Genomic DNA, 16,842 nt, shown 5'->3' on the forward strand with positions numbered 1-16,842 from the left:
TGTCTTTGCTTTGGATTTTAGCCATTATAATAGGTGTGTAGATTGACCTTTTTTTAACTCACTAATTCCATTCCATTTAGAATGATCTTCAAGGCCCACTTCAAAGACTACCTCCCTTGTGAAGTCATCCCTAGTGCTGCCCCCAGCACAGCCCTCGCTGGTCCTGAGGTGCTCTCTTTCTTTTTGAAATCCTCTTTCTGTTCCTTCTGTCTTCTTCGCAGTTTACGTAACTAAGATACTATCTCCACAGCAGAGTCCATCCAGAGCTCCTGCACAATGTCTGAGGGTTCCTGGGCCATTACTGTCTTGTCACCCCCCAACCCCCGCTCTGTCTGGCTCTTGGCCTGTCTTCATCTTCCCTTGAGTCAACCAAGACATGAAACTCAGCTCCTCCTTTCGCAGGAAAGCCGACCATCCCAAAGACTGTGTGAGTGACAGCTTAATGCGGAGGGATCAGAGAGAAATACTCATGACCTCCTGACTAGGTCTCTCCTTTTTTCTCCTCACTCTCTTTCTGCAGGAAGAAATATTTCTCTTTTTTGTCCATGTGTAATTGTTTAACATCCTTTTTTTTTTTAAGCTTTTGGGGTTGCCAACATGCATGTCCCACATGGGTGAACTTATTGTAAGGTGAAATATCTAGACATGTTGGTCACAAAAGCATCTGTCCCTCAGGTAGAGGGAGTTTTTTTCCTACCAACTGCTAAGAAAATACAATTTATCTCATCACATTGTATGTAGTTCTTTTCTTTTCTTTTTTTAAATATATCTTTATTGATTTCAGAGAGAGGAAGGGAGAGGGAGAGAGAGAGAGAAACATCAATGATGAGAGTCATTGATCGGCTGCCTCCTGCACGCCCCCTGCTGGGGATTGAGTCCGCAGCCCGGGCATGTGCCCTGACCAGGAATCGAACCGAGATCTCCTGGATCCTAGGTCGATGCTCAACCGCTGAGCCACGCCCGGCCGGGCTGTATGTAGCTATTTTCACACATGTTCTTTTTCTTTCTGGATAGTAAGGTCCTCAAGAATAAGGCTTAATTCTTCATCTTTCTAATTTACGTGATCCCTGTTTTAGAAGTGGTCAATAAATTTTTATTGAATGAATACACTATATGGCTTCAGTTTCTTTTAAAAAGAAACAAGTGTATTTCTTACAAGTCGGCATTCTTGAACTATAAGCAGTTAACCCATTTTATGTACAAGTAGAGACACTGACCAGGATTTCGTTGCCTAGTATATAACATTTATTAAGAAATGACAGAAGACACTGAATCACAGATATAATTAAATAGCCAACAGGAAAGATCATTATGATCCCCCCCAAAAGGGATAGAATCAGATGTTGAAATATGGAAAAGACTAGTCTACTTCTTAGAAGCTGAATGCTGGTTGAAGAGCTTTCATTCTCTCTGGTGACATCTGAGGAATGTCACTTGGCTATACATGGATGCCTCTAATGTTGGAAAATTTTTTAGGTAAACAGAAGCTAAAAATAGATCACAGTGCAGGAGAAAATAAGTCTTGTGGACAGTTCTCAATGATGAAATCCACAATATGGCAGTAATTTCCAACCCTGCTGGAAAATCAGGAGTAGTATATCCAAAGCAATTTGATGATCAGCAGGGGGGCTCACAGCATTTCTGGGACTGAAGTGGAGAGTCAAGGTGTTCATTGTAGAGTGGAATCAGAGAGAACTCATCTGCTTGGTAGCCCCCATCACAGAAACCCAAATAGAAGTCTAATAACTTGTTAGTGGTTCAGGGGTTGTTGAGGAGATAGATTGTTCAGATACCATGTCCTGAGCAATTGAAAATCAGCAAACTGGCATTTAGCAGGTGGGCTCACAGCAGTAGCAGCAGCAGGCTGGGCGGCAGCAGGACTGTCCACAGTAGGATGGGCGGCAGCAGGAGGCCTGGGCATGGTGCAGCTGGCAGCAGGTTGGGGGGGTGCAGCTCACCACACAGCAGGGGGGCACGCAGGTGTCCTCCACGCGGCAGTCAGGGCGGCACCACCTGGTGCGGCAGCTCACGCCTCCACAGCAGCCACCCTGGCCACAGCCAGTGCCACAGCAGGTCCCACAGCCTGTCCCGCAGCTGGTCCCACAGCAGCTGGTCGGGCAGCAGGTTGGCTGGCAGCAGCTGGGCTGGCAGCAGCTGGAGCCACAGTTCCCAGCAGTGGAGCAGCTGGGAAATCCACAGAAGCTAGTTTGACAGCAGGCCATGGTGTCAGGAGTTGGGTTGCTTGGCAGAGTTTGGGTGGTAGGAACTATGTCGGGCCTTTTATATACTCTGGCCAGCTGCTATTTATACAATTCTTAAGATACCTTCCTTGTTTTTGTTTAAATTCGTTCCTCAGTGAGCCTCTGATTGGCTTATATTGAAAAATGTATGACACATTCTGAGCAACAGTTTAGAAATTACTTTGTTTTATAGTGTCATTTGGACTCCTCATATCAGTCTTCTGCTCTTTGGAATAGGTTTGTGGTTTTCCATGTTCAAAGAGTCCTCCTATTTTTGTCCATGTCAACACATATGCTTTATAGAGGCATTTATTCCACATGACACTGTCCAGACCTCCCAGGCTAAGGATAATTGTGCGCTTTTTTTTAAACTATTATTTTTCCTTCTGGATATATAGACTAAATACTCTAGGACATCAGGACATCCACTGAACTGAAAGAGTACCTTCTGCCATGTATAATTCCCAAGTTATTTACTCCGACATCATGATATCAAATTCCCATTATAGTTCCTTTATTTCAACCAATTTGAAATGTGTAAATGTTACTTGTGTTTCAGGCAAAAAATCCTTTTTTGTGAACCAAATGAGATAGTATATATGAAAGTATCTAGCAGAGTGCTTAACTTCTGGTAGTACCTGAATGTTGACTAAATATGATTTTGAATGGGTGGCATAAAAGGCATGATTCCTGGATGCCTGTACCACTTAATAATGATTTAAGTAGAACTTTCAAGCTGAGCACCTCTCATGAAGGAGTCATTACTGTCAAAAGAGACCAGGAAATGCTGAATTTTTTTTCTGTGCTTGGTACTTGAACCAAGGCTCAGGAAAAACATTTGGGAGTTATGACATTTTGAAGAATACACTGCCTTTTACTTTATTCTGCTACTAATTAGATGATAGAGGTATGTGCTGGGAGCTTGTAAATAACTCAGCAAAGGCTTGTCTTAAAGTATCTGATATCTTGTCATGTTGTATTTTGTATATTGCTCTCAAATACCTAAGAATAATTGAAAAATTAATGGGTAAATGGTATTTTTGGTCTAGATTTGTGCTGACTTCTTTATTTTATTTTATTTTTCTCCTCGCCTGAGGATATTTTTTCCATTGCTTTTTCAGAGAGTGGAAAGGGGGGGGTAGAGAGAAAGAGACAGAAACATTGATGTGAGAAAAAAACATCGATTGGTTGCTTCCTGCACGTTTTCCAACCTGGGCCCAGGATTGAGCTCTGCAACCATAATATGTGCTCTGGACCAGAATCAAACCCAGGACCTTTCAGTCTGCAGGCCGACACTCTAACCACTGAGCCGAACTGGGTAGGGCTATGCTAACTTCTTAAGAGAACATCTTTCAAATTGGATTGCAAAATGCAAAATATATAGTTTCATATTTCTAATGCATTTGTCTGACAAATGGCGATGGAACTCATTGGGCATCTACATAGCTGTCTATTCTAATTCCATTTAGACCAATGATACACCTTATACATACTTATAATAAATGGAGGGGAGTACTGGGAGTTGAAGCTTAGAGATCAATTTGGGGATCAGTAGGAAGACTATAATAGGCTAAGGCATAGGAATTAAAACCTAAATGCTCTTGGAAAATAGTGTCTGATAGACAGTACCTGGTACATATTTTAAAATCCATTTAGTCATTAATACAATTTCTTTAGGTACTGGGCATGCATGAAGGAGAACATCTAGTATATTAAAGGGAAGGAGATTAAAAATGATAGAAGCACATCTAGGTAGAAATCCCCTAGCTTTGATCAACCTGAAAATTTTAGCTGAAATTGGCCTTATTGGTTTAGACCTAATCATAATAGATTGGAGCATGTAAGTATTTGAATAACTAAAAACATTATTTAATGCATGGAACATTTCATCAGCTGTGGATGGAAGCAGAATATATCTATATTTAATCTTTCTGGTTTAGACTTTATGCCTTAGAGTGCAAATTCAGTTTCTTGAATTTCGGCTAAAGGTGGACAAGCTAAATGATAGAAGGAAGAAAATGAATCAGTTTGCTTAACACATTTAAACATTTTATTTGAAATTTACAGAGGATATTCAAGGAGAAAGCAGACCTGAAAATGTATGGGGATCAAGAGGTAGGGAGGAGAACAGAGCCATCACTCGTTTGGCCCTCTGATTGATACACATTTTCAGTGGGCTAATTCAGCAACTCAGGAGGGCCCTCAGACTTATTTCTCAGCGGCTTAGAAACATCCTGATACTTAGCATCCAAGTAAAGTCCACACTTCTTCAGAGATCAAGGCAGTTTTCCTGTGCTTCCCTTTTCATTCTTGAAGTAATCAGCAACCTCCCTTTTAGCAGGTGGGCTCACAGCAGTAGCAGCAGCAGGCTGGGCGGCAGCAGGACTGTCCACAGTAGGATGGGCGGCAGCAGGAGGCCTGGGCATGGTGCAGCTGGCAGCAGGTTGGGGGGGTGCAGCTCACCACACAGCAGGGGGGCACGCAGGTGTCCTCCACGCGGCAGTCAGGGCGGCACCACCTGGTGCGGCAGCTCACGCCTCCACAGCAGCCACCCTGGCCACAGCCAGTGCCACAGCAGCTGGTCTGGCAGCAGGTTGGCTGGCAGCAGCTGGTCTGGCAGCAGGTGGGCTGGCAGCACGTTGGCTGGCAGCAGCTGGAGCCACAGGGCCCACAGGAACAGCTGGGAAATCCACAGAAGCTAGTTTGACAGCAGGCCATGGTATCAGGAGTTGAGTTGAGAGGTGTGTTGTTAGGAGATGTTTTTGAGTTTTGGCTGCACCTTCTACATCTGGCCTTTTATATAGTCCCTTGAGACACCTAATTCCCTAAAATTTAGCATATTTCCTTGACACTATTTGCAGACTCAGTCTCTGATTGGCTAATACCTGAGTTGTTTAGAAAGTTATAAATAGCATTTCAATGGCCTGTTTTGGTCATTGCTCAATTAAGTCTCATTATGTTTCGTCTTTGCCCCGTGGATCAATTGAAGGCTCATTTTGGAAGCCAATCATGGCAGCTCCTCTTTATGTTAGTCACATGAGAGACAAAACTTGAGCCAACCACTGCCCTGGCTTGCTTTGTCGAACCTGTCCTTTGATAACCTTTAGGCAGAGTTTGTTTAAACTGAACGTATCCTTATAGGTGGTCACTCAATTAGGACCATGATTTCATAAACAAGTTGTCTAGACTTGGAATAACTAACAGTAGTGTCATCGTGAGTGCTCACTTGATTCATCAACATAGAAATATGCCTCTCTGTGGTCAGCGCGCACGAGTTATAGGGTCCCCAGGGCTCTCGAGGGCATTTGTCTTTGTTGTCATTGTACATATTCCCAACTGAGACTCTTGATGACTTTAGCTTGTAGGCTGTTTTCTGACTGTACTAAGTAAAAATGTATGCTAGCAGTGAACACACATTTTAACAAGTAAAACAGTACAAAGGCATACATACACATATATCTTCTAATTCAGTAAAGTTGGGGTCTCCTATATATATTTATTTTTAAACAATTTAATTGTAGTAAAAGCCACATAAAATTTACGATCTTAACCATTTTTAAGAGTACAGCTCACCTAGTATTAAGTAAATTCACATTGTGAATCCTTTTTATTTGCAAAGCAGAAACCCTATATCCATTAAACAGCTTTCCCATTCTCCCCTCCCCAAACCCTTGGCAACCACCATTCTACTTTGTGTCTTGATGAACTTCACCACTCTTAATACCTCATACAAGTAGAATCATACAATATTTGTCTTTTTGTGACGGGCTTATTTCACTTAGCATAATATTCTTAAGAGTTATCCATGTTTTAGAATGTGTCAGAATTTCCTTTCTTTCTAAAATTTTATTGTTGACACTATTACAGATGTCCCCTATTCACTCCTGCTTTGCCTACCTCCACCCAGCCCCACCAGCCTTCACCACACTGTTGTCTGTGTCCTTGGGCTACGTATATGTCCTTTGGCGAATCTTTTCACCTTTTTTCATCCAGTCCTGCCCGCCCCCACCCCCTCTGCCATCTGGGATATTCCTTTGTATGTATGCACTATAATTTGTTTATCCATTCATTCATCAACCCACCCTTGTTTTGTTTTCACCTTTGGCTATGTGATTAGTGCTGCTTTTAGTTTGCAAACTGGCCGACATACCCAAAGGGCAAGGAGAGACCAAAGAAAGAGGCAGACCCTTCGGTATTGTTAGGTGGCAGGTTTAAAAAGCAACAAACAACCAGTGCTGGTGAGGGTGTGGAGAAAAGGCCACCCTGGTACACTGCTGGTGGGAATGCAGACACCTCTAGGCCTAAAGCTGTGGCATTGCTCCACCAGATCATTCGTTCCTTAAGGGCACCATCTGCCCGTCTGGCTCACCTCGGTTTCCTAGATAGGACCTTCCGCGCCATCTGCGTGTAGTCCCTCGGTATGTGCTTGTTGAGTTAAAGAAGGAATGAATGGTTAGCAGTGTATGGTAATGAAAACATCCAAATCTGCCTCCTACCAAAGTCACTGTCCATTTGTTTTTCTCAGCTGGAGCTGTTAGGTAGTGATACCTGGAAGTGGTCAGTAGTTAGACTCAAAGGAGTAAGGGGACAAATGTGTCTTCATTTCTGTTCTGTTGTTCCAGGCATGTTTTTGAGATTGGATCAGGTCTCTAGTTACTGCGTCGGGGAGATTCTTTGCTTACACCTTACCCATTATTCATGCTTTCTAATTACTTGATTTTTTATTAACCCTTGAATGAATAAAGCATTGTAATTTTAACCAAAGTAATACTCTTTTTTTTATGCTCACCTAAGGATATGTTTATTGACTTTAGAGAGAGAGAAGGAGAAGAGAGAGAGAAAGAGAAAGAGAAACAATTGGTGTGAGAGAGAAGCACCTATCGGTTGCCTCCCATATGCACCCTGACTAGCAGTCGAACCCTCAACCTAGGTATGTGCCCTGACTGAGAATCGAACCCGCAACCTTTTGGTGTACAGGATGATGCTCCAACCCACTGAGCCACCCGGCCAGAGCCAAAGTAGTATTCTTTTTTTTTTTTTTTTTTAAATATATCTTTATTGATTTCAGAGAGAAGAAGGGAGAGAGAGGAAGGGAGGGAGAGAGAGAGAGACAGAAACATCAATGATGAGAGTCATTGATCGGCTGCCTTCTGCACACGCCCTGCTAGGGATCAAGCCTGCAGCCCGGGCATGTGTCCTGATGGGGAATCAAATCTTGATGTCCTGGATCCTAGGTCGATGCTCAACCCCTGAGCCATGCCAGCTGGGCCAAAGTAATATTCTTAATAAAAAAGAATACCTTCAGTTTTGTTCAGTTCTAATGCCAAGAAACCGGGAATTAATCCTGATCCTTTCCCCAAAAACACCCAAATTTGTGAAGTATTCTGTGATACTTGTGTTTAAATGTGTATAAATTCATCATATATGTGTATTTTATGTAAATGCATGTATATGTATAATAAATATATAGTTCTGTTAAGTATACATTTTAAGCCAAAGTACTTACGTTGATTCTAAAAACAGAGCAAAATCTTTGTTATCCTCACTTTCAGTTTAGAAACTGGGGAAGAAAAGTTTTTGAAGTAAAAATCTACATCTAATTCAAAGCATATTTCCTCAGAGAGGCTTCCCAACTTGTAGTTCTGTTGGTTTACTCTGCAAGACCATGTGCACATGGCACTGAGCATACACTACCAGTGTTTGAAGATTACACAAAAGAGCATCCCTCTAACAGATATGGAAAAGTAACTCATATCCTGGTGCTGGATTCAGAGGTCCTGACTTCTGTAGCTCTCTGGTTGTGAAAGCACTGTGTGAGGTCAGGATATGGTCACAGAGTGGTGCCATCTCTGAGGCCCTTGAACTGCCTTCGCTGGATCTTTTTATGGGGATTAACCTCCATTGGATCTGATCAAATTTCCTAACAGTGTGTAGGAAGAGCAGTGTGCAATAGCAAAACCAAATTAAAATATGTTGCATGATTTTCTATGAAATAAACATCATGAGCACACTCAATGAAGAAAAAGAGATATGTATGCTGCACCAGGTAGATATAGTTTATTAGACCTTGGTATAGCATTCCTCTTTTATGAGAAGTGCAGTTTGCAGGATGGTGGAGTATAGGAGGTGAACATATCTGAGAAGTACAGATAGTCCTTCCACAGCCTTGGCAGCACTGAGGCCTGGAGCGTGGGATTGTGTACTTGCTGAAGGTCAATCGCAACGCAAATTGGTTTTCCCATTTCTTGAGAGTTAAATTTGTATTTTGGTTGCCTCAGTGGGGAGACCAAGGTCTGTGAGGGAGATAGGTCTGTGAGGCTCAAGTATCTGGTAGCCCCACAACGAAAGCCAAATAAAAGTTCGAGAACTTGATCCGGGGGTGTTGAAGAGATAATTAGCTCATGGATTGAGTTGGAAGTTGAAACTTCAAGTTGAAAATCAGCAACTTGGCTTTTTAGCAGGTGGGCTCACAGCAGTAGCAGCAGCAGGCTGGGCGGCAGCAGGACTGTCCACAGTAGGATGGGCGGCAGCAGGAGGCCTGGGCATGGTGCAGCTGGCAGCAGGTTGGGGGGGTGCAGCTCACCACACAGCAGGGGGGCACGCAGGTGTCCTCCACGCGGCAGTCAGGGCGGCACCACCTGGTGCGGCAGCTCACGCCTCCACAGCAGCCACCCTGGCCACAGCCAGTGCCACAGCAGGTCCCACAGCCTGCCCCGCAGCCGGTCCCACAGCAGCTGGTCTGGCAGCAGGTTGGCTGGCAGCAGCTGGGCTGGCAGCAGCTGGGCTGGCAGCAGCTGGAGCCACAGGGCCCACAGGAACAGCTGGGAAATCCACAGAAGCTAGTTTGACAGCAGGCCATGGTGTCAGGAGTTGGATTGAGAGTTGGGTTCCTTGGAGAAATTTTTTAGTTTTGGCGAAGACTTCCACAATGGGCCTTTTATAAGCCTTGGCCAGCTATTATTTACATAATTCCCAAAGTCTCTTCCTTGTTTGTGTTTAAATAACTTGTTTCTAAATTATAATTGCCCTGTCCCTGAGTTATTTGTTCAACCTTCTGAAAGCTTTAAAAGTTGCTTTTATTTGGTCTTCAATTAGGATTCTTTACCGGCCAAGTAGTCATTAGCGTTCAGAGTATGTAAGCCCTAATTTCCCATATTTGTTACAATTTGCCCATTGCCCAAAGAATAATTGACTGATACCTCACCTTTGAGTGTCCGTATTACTCAATGTTGACCCTAATAATTGAGCTCCTGGGTTTCACACGGCAGTTTAATTCTCAGCAATGTGGCCTCCAATGTTGACAGCTGCCCCTCCTCTACTCTTTCTTTTCTTCACTTTGCCAGGGAAGCAAAGTGACTCAGCTGCCCAGAATGGAGTGGTTTCATTCGGGGCTGGGAACTATGGATGTTCCCATTTATGAAGCACTTATGTGTCCAAACAGTTCTGAGTACTTTGCTTGCATCAATGCATTTAATTTTCACAGCAATCCTATGGGGTAGGTATCATTGCTATTCCATCGTCTATATGAGGACACTGAGCCACAAACATTTAAGTCATTCACCCAAGTTCACACTAACAAATGGTGAATCTGAAATGTGAACCCATGCCATCTGAGTCTAGACTGAACCCTTTAAACCATTACAGTCAGTTCCCTCTTTTCCATGTAAGCAGGTGCTCTAGGGAAAATCAAAGAAAATTTGCCCTCTTTCTTACAGACTTTTGGAGAATAGAGGGAGGAAAGATGGAGTTGAGGGTGGGTAATAACATTGGTGATTATAGATTTCTCTGGAGATTTTATTTTTTTAAAAGCTATATAATAAGTATATTTCAAGAAAATCTTAAGTGCTGAACAAATTAACCTACTTGACTTGTGACTTCATCCAGTCTTTGATTTTAGGATACTCTATAGATTTAAATGTTCTTTTCTTAAAATGGAGATACAATTGACATGTAGCATTGTATTAGCGGTGTTTTTAGATTAAAAAAATTTTTTTAAATGTTTTTATTGATTTCAGAGAGAGGAAGAGAGAGGGAAAGAGAGAAAGAAATATCAGTGATGAGAGAGAGTCATTGATCGGCTGCCTCCTGCAAGCCCCCTACTGGGGATCCAGCACGCAACCCAGGCATGTGCCCTGACCAGGAATTGAACCGAGATCTCCTGGTTCCTGGGTGAACGCTCAACCACTGAGCCATGCTGGCTGGGCTAGCAGTGTATTAGTTTTAAGTGTACAACATAAAGTGCACTCAGGTGTGCCACCACCACACTTCTCTCCAGTTTCAGCACCCCAGAGCACTGCCCAATAACCTCTCAGTAATCACCCCTCATTCCCATCCACCTTGAGCTGTTGGCTCACCGCTTTGATTTTAAGACCCCAGTGATTTCATTTGTTTTTAACAGAAGCTCCATTACGTATCTTTCATTTCATTGTTTCATTCTAGAACTCTCTCTGGCGATCAGAATAAAAATGGGGATCGTGTATGCCAACACCACATTGGTTTAAATCCATCCCTGTAATGGACATTTATTTTCTACTTCACAGTACATGAGAGAATTGTATAGCTATTATAAAAACTTCAGTTGAAATTCCCTTTAGTCATCTTGTGAAACATATTTTGAGGAACACTGGCGTTATAGGATGTTAGCTGGTGACAAGTGAATAGAGGTTAAATCAGCCTGGGAGTGATGGTGATAGAGGTTGCTTTTTGCAGGACATCTCAGCCACTTTAATATTCTAATGTGCTTTTTATATATGAAATGGTAACACATACAATAGTTGACCATTGGCTGTCTTTTCTTTTTTGGGCATCTAAACGGATTCATTGTCACCTGTTTAGGAAATGACTTACTACCCTATGCCTGGAAGGGACATTATAAGTAGTAAAACTCCATTCTCTCATTTTCCAGGTTAGACACAGATACCCAGGCAGGTGAAGGGATTGCTCAAGAATTCATAGATTGTTAGTTACAGGGTGGGATCTGGAACTCAGGATGCCTTTACATCTTATGTATTATTGTAAAATCTTGTGTTTACTGTCTTTCCAATTATGCATTACCCCCTTTATACCCTTGCTGATAGAAAGAATTGTACACAGAACCATATATGAATGAAATGAATCGATTTGGCAGTGTTTTCAAGAAGCTAAATGTCATAAAATTCCTTTTTGTAAAATTGACCTTCTGCAACACCTAGCGGCCCAGGGGTGGGGAACATCCCGCCCAAGGACCGTATATGGCCCCCGAAATCATTTGGTCTGGCCCTACCAAGGCCTCACCAAAGAGAAGCAGTTCCAGCCATCACATTAGGGGTGAGTTAATTAAATGTTTGACCAAATATAGCAGGCTAACTTTTTAGTTGATAATTTTGTATGGCCTGGGAATGATGTCATAAATATCCAAATGGCCCTTGGCAGACAAAAGGTTCCCCACCCCTATCAATTGCACATTTGAGGACCTTAAGAAATAGTTCATAAATACTGATGTATTCTTTTAATCATATATTTTGGCTGCAGAATATTGGACCATTTAATACAAAACAAAGGAAATCCACCTTTTAAAAGACCATTATTAAAAGGCACAATAATGAAAAACCATAGTGCTACGGCACATTTATCGAGATTTTGAAAAATCCCAGTACCCTAGTGTTAATAACAAGTTCCAAAGAAAAGAACTATTCAACAATGACCTCATCACTGAAGAATGAAAAATTTTATTAAATCCCAAACCCAATGACCGGTTGAAATATTTCAGGTAATATTTACAGTAATATATTATGCACTCTTTTCACATTGTAGGACTTCTGTTGATATGCAGGTCTATGAAATATTTTTGGTCTTCTACTATAAATTCATTTACATCTTAGGAAAATTATATAGCCATGTGACAAAAGGTCGCAAGCTGAGTTATGGGTATTGGAACTCAGAAGTTTGTTGGAACTCTACATTGGTTAATTTGGATGTGCCATTTTCTTAGGATTCCCATCAGAAGAGGTTTTCAACAGGTGGGCTCACAGCAGTAGCAGCAGCAGGCTGGGCGGCAGCAGGACTGTCCACAGTAGGATGGGCGGCAGCAGGAGGCCTGGGCATGGTGCAGCTGGCAGCAGGTTGGGGGGGTGCAGCTCACCACACAGCAGGGGGGCACGCAGGTGTCCTCCACGCGGCAGTCAGGGCGGCACCACCTGGTGCGGCAGCTCACGCCTCCACAGCAGCCACCCTGGCCACAGCCAGTGCCACAGCAGGTCCCACAGCCTGCCCCGCAGCCGGTCCCACAGCAGCTGGTCTGGCAGCAGGTTGGCTGGCAGCAGCTGGGCTGGCAGCAGCTGGGCTGGCAGCAGCTGGAGCCACAGGGCCCACAGGAACAGCTGGGAAATCCACAGAAGCTAGTTTGACAGCAGGCCATGGTGTCAAGAGTTGGATTGAGAGTTGGGTTGCTTGGAGGAGTTTCTGAGTTAGGGCTGCTTGTTCCACTTGGGCCTTTTATAGGCCTTGGCCAGTTTCTGTGTGGTGGACAGCATTTTTATCTTGTTACTCTTTAAACAAGCTTTCTCTGGGCCCTCTTATTATTATTCAAATACTGAGTTATTTTAAATATATGTCCAAATTGGTTTTTCCTTATTGCTCAGCTAGTAGTACTCACCAAACATGTTCGGTAGTCCTTGGTGGAATTGTTGATCTTTTGTTTCCAAACAATGCTGTAATCGTTACCTGACAAAGTGACTCTCATTCCTGAGGGGATGAGATTTTGGGGTCCATAGTCACCAAAACTCAAGTCTTCAGGAAAAAAAATTAATCATTGACTGTTGTTGCTAACCATTGCCTTTATGCAAGGCTCTTCATACTTTTTTAGATTAATAAAATTATATTCTCTACAATCACCCAGATGGAAGCTCTGATAAACTTCATATTCATAGAAATTTACAAATCTTTCTAGAAATCAGATCTCTCCAATTTCTATGCTCTCTCCTGAACTTTACACATTCAGCCTTGAGGAAATATTTATCACTAGGAGGATGTGGAACGAAACCTGTCCCACTCCAGTTTACTATGGATATTTTGTTATCACAAGTTTAAAATAAGGGCTAAAATTCATATCCAGTAATTAGGAAAAAGATCACAAAAACTTTTAAGTGTAACTTATATTTCTATGAAACATGAAAATCACTGTTGCACAGATGATCAGGGCAGTATTGGTTTCTCAAAGGTGGGAGTCATTTCAGTTTATGTCATTTTATGTAACTGCACCTTGTATCTTATGTAAGGACATCAGACCAAAGAGCACAACCATTTAATTGACAAAGGAGAACCAATAGAAGAAAAAGCAGGAACTTGGAAATACTTTTTCTGGATCACAGTGCTTATAAGGCAGGCTAGGAAATGGATGATCAGATATTGTTCAATAAGAGCGAAGAGATTAAAATAAATTTCAGCAAAGTAAAAATGGAAACGATTCCTGGCGGTTGCTAAAAGAAAATAGGTGATTTTCCACTTTATATTTATGGTTACATGGGGGGAAATGAAAAAACAACAACACACCAGACTTTGTGGCCAAAAGAACATATTATTGCTACCTGGGTAAGCTTATTTCTTCCTTCCAACCATGAAGAGAAGCACGTAGTTAGCTTTTATGAGGCAGAGGTGTTGGTTAGTACAAGAATAGAATTAAAAAGTGATTCATGCTAGTGTCATAAAGCTGTTCATGTCATGTGATAACCATGACTGTAGGTATGAAGGTGAAAAATGGTTAGATGGAATCATTGCATATTGAAGATCAAAACCTTAATAAATCATCTTACCCAACCATTTAATTCTATAGGTACCAAAACTGACATCATTCTTTTTATATATAGCACATGTTTATTAAATCCTATCATGCATGAGGCACTAAAGTGTTATGTAGAAAGCAAGACCTAATCTGTCTGCCCCATATCTTGCTTTAGTACACAAATCAGTATACTATTGATAGGAAGGATCAATCAAGGAAAGGGTCAAATGTAGACCCTTTCAACCCCAAAGTTCTAAAGTGGAACATTGATGTTATGCTATGAATAACTTTTAATTTCCTCTGAGCATCAGTTGATGTTAGAATATGGTTGAGTCTAAGAATGGCTGCATTTTGGAGAGGTTAGTGACTTGCTCCATTCACACAGCCAATACATAGCCAGAAGAGCTGGGTATAAAACTCAATTCTTCACTTCGAAATCTGTTCATTTTATTTTATATGATGCTGTTTTCCAGGATCAGAGTTAGTAAAATTATTTGTCTTCTATTTAAGAAATATTTTATAATAGCTAAAGAATATGAATATTAGTGGAAGGCAGAATACACCATGGAGTGGCGATTTTAAACATACAGTAAATAAGTGTAAGTATGTAAAAATTCTTTCAGGTGCCTACTGACTGGAAGAGTTTCCTCTGGAACTGCAATAAGTCACATTTGCTTCCTAATTGTCTCTTGTTTCTCACATTCAGATTAGTTAATATTCCTTCAGAGTTTCTAGGTCTGCCATGCTCTTTGTGACTTCTTTATTCTATGGCCATCATCTTAGTTCAGCTCTTAATTTGTTTCTGTATAGTCGTTATATCTAGCCTTGGGCCTTCTGTTTTCATAAGCAGCAATCATAGGATTCACTCCAGTGTCCAACTCCTGTCATGCCATTCCCCTGCCTCAAGGCTTTCAAAAGCTCCTTAATGCTTATTGCTTTAAGGGCACACTCATTTGGTTAATATTCAAGCACATAAATTTTCCAAATTTACCTTCCATTATCACTCTACATATACCCAGTGCTCCCAACCAACTGTCCTCTGAACGACCTGTCTGTTCCTTTGTGCATATTGTTTCTATTGTTGAGAATGCCATTTTCCCTCAGATCTGTACCCCCGAAATCTTAACCCTTCTAAAATGCTAGCTTCTCCTTTCAGTATTTGTTCTTCCCAATCAATAGTAACTTCTCTGCTGATACCAAAGAGTGTCTTGTACTTTGATTTTTTTCATATTCTAATTTTTGGTTGAGTTATTGTTAATTTGAATCACCTTCCCGGAAGTTTCTTGAAGAGGAGATAAGTCAATTTTATTTTCTATTATATACCACACTATGTGTAACTTGCAGATGATAGTCAATTAGCACATTTTTGTTACGTTACGTTTTAATGATAAAAATTAGAATGAATAAGTAAAACCAAAGCTGAGTTTGCTAGGCCAAAGAAGAGAAGTTTATTAGAAAACAAACATGCCACAAAGGCCTAAGATCTAAGATGGAAAGAAAGAAGTTGCTACTGTTACAAAGACTTGAGAACAGCCCAAATCTTAATAGATGAGCCTGGATCTTCATGCAACCTCTGGCTAACTTGGGGTCTTAATGGCTCAGGGCTGGAGGTTTGTTGGGTTGAGAAATGGGGGTATGACTTTTTCAGAAGGCTGATTGCTTGCTCTAGATAATCACTGCACTGCTCAGCAGCAGCAGGGGTAGGTCCTGCAGGTGCTGCGGCAGGGGGCGGGCTGGCAGCAGGGGGGCCGGCAGCAGGGGGCCTGCACACAGATGGGCTGGCAGCAGGTGGAGGCCCAGCAGCAGGGGCGGCAGACAATGGCCGTGCAGGATGTGGGGCAGCAGGCGATGGGGCGGCAGCAGCCCTGCTGCAGGCCACAGGGGTCACAGCAGATGGGGCGGCGGCAGGGCTCACAGATGGGGCGCGTGCAGCGGGGCACACAGGTCACAGGGCGGCACACGGTGGTCTGGCAGCAGCAGGGGCGGCAGCAGCAGGGGTCGCGGCAGCAGCAGGGCTGGCAGCAGCAGGGCTGGCAGCAGCCTCCCCCACAGCTTGAGCAGGTGGAGCCACAGCAGGAGCCGGTCATGGTGGTGTCTGGGTCTGGGATGGTTGGACTGGTGAGAGGAGTGGGTGTTCTCAGGTGTGAATGTCTTCCTCCCCGTCTGGGCTCTTTATATACCCTGGCCGGGTGAGGATGACCCCGCTTGTTTCTCTTTTGACCAATTAAGTAGAATTTTGGTTTGACTAATAGTTGCATTGCTCATGGCATACTCATGATCTCATTAAATAACTCTTTTTGTACCCTAAATATGAATATATTCTTGTTGTTTATCATCCAAATCTAAGCACTTACAGTCATTTCAGGCGGTAGCAGCCCCTGATGCTCCTTTTTTAGTAGATAGCACCTGATCAATCCTGACAAAATGGTTCTATAGGAATTGCAATTTTTAAAGGAAATTAAACATAATATAAGGGTTTATAGAACAATGACTAGATCCTTCCTTGCCCCCCAAGAGCTCCTGACAAACCTACATGCTAATCACACAGGTATTAGACATGTCCTTCAGGGTGGACTCCTTGAAACTACATACCACTTGATAAAATGGAATGTATTTATGCCTTAAATAGGACTGCAGCTCATAGACTTGTATGGGAAGCACAAACCTTTATTTTTGTAAACCAAGTAAGTATTGGAATAAAGCATCCAAGACTGCCATCCACTTTTTAAATTTCTTTTCTCCAGTTCATGTTGTGCATGTCTCTCGTCCTTCTGACCACAGAATGCTGATCTGATCTCTGAGACGTGACATTTTTATACTTGTTTTTCTTGTGTGTGTGATAAC

The 16,842-nt window shown here is 42.4% G+C and overlaps 4 protein-coding genes across 4 annotated transcripts; all 4 read right to left on the minus strand.

Annotated features, from left to right (window-relative positions):
• Positions 1–1,829: 1,829 nt before the first annotated feature.
• On the minus strand, positions 1,830–2,222 carry LOC308568417 (keratin-associated protein 1-4-like; the record flags this gene model as incomplete). Its single annotated transcript, XM_081161348.1, has 1 exon — positions 1,830–2,222. The coding sequence occupies one exon, from the start codon at positions 2,220–2,222 to the stop codon at positions 1,830–1,832; it is 393 nt and encodes a 130-aa protein (XP_081017474.1).
• A 2,352-nt stretch (positions 2,223–4,574) lies between these two features.
• LOC308568409 (uncharacterized protein) lies at positions 4,575–9,099 on the minus strand (the record flags this gene model as incomplete). The annotated part of the gene is made up of 2 exons (XM_081161340.1): positions 4,575–4,893; positions 8,702–9,099. 2 exons carry the CDS (start codon positions 9,097–9,099, stop codon positions 4,575–4,577), a joined length of 717 nt encoding a protein of 238 aa, XP_081017466.1.
• Positions 9,100–12,231: 3,132 nt separating this feature from the next.
• LOC308568415 (keratin-associated protein 9-3-like) lies at positions 12,232–12,636 on the minus strand (the record flags this gene model as incomplete). Its single annotated transcript, XM_081161346.1, has 1 exon — positions 12,232–12,636. The coding sequence occupies one exon, from the start codon at positions 12,634–12,636 to the stop codon at positions 12,232–12,234; it is 405 nt and encodes a 134-aa protein (XP_081017472.1).
• Positions 12,637–15,683: 3,047 nt separating this feature from the next.
• Positions 15,684–16,085, minus strand: LOC308568416 (keratin-associated protein 2-2-like; the record flags this gene model as incomplete). The annotated part of the gene is made up of 1 exon (XM_081161347.1): positions 15,684–16,085. One exon carries the CDS (start codon positions 16,083–16,085, stop codon positions 15,684–15,686), a length of 402 nt encoding a protein of 133 aa, XP_081017473.1.
• Between the last annotated feature and the right edge of the window lie 757 nt (positions 16,086–16,842).

This window comes from Miniopterus schreibersii, assembly GCF_964146895.1.
Source record: "Miniopterus schreibersii genome assembly, chromosome: 16".
NCBI lineage: Eukaryota > Metazoa > Chordata > Mammalia > Chiroptera > Miniopteridae > Miniopterus > Miniopterus schreibersii.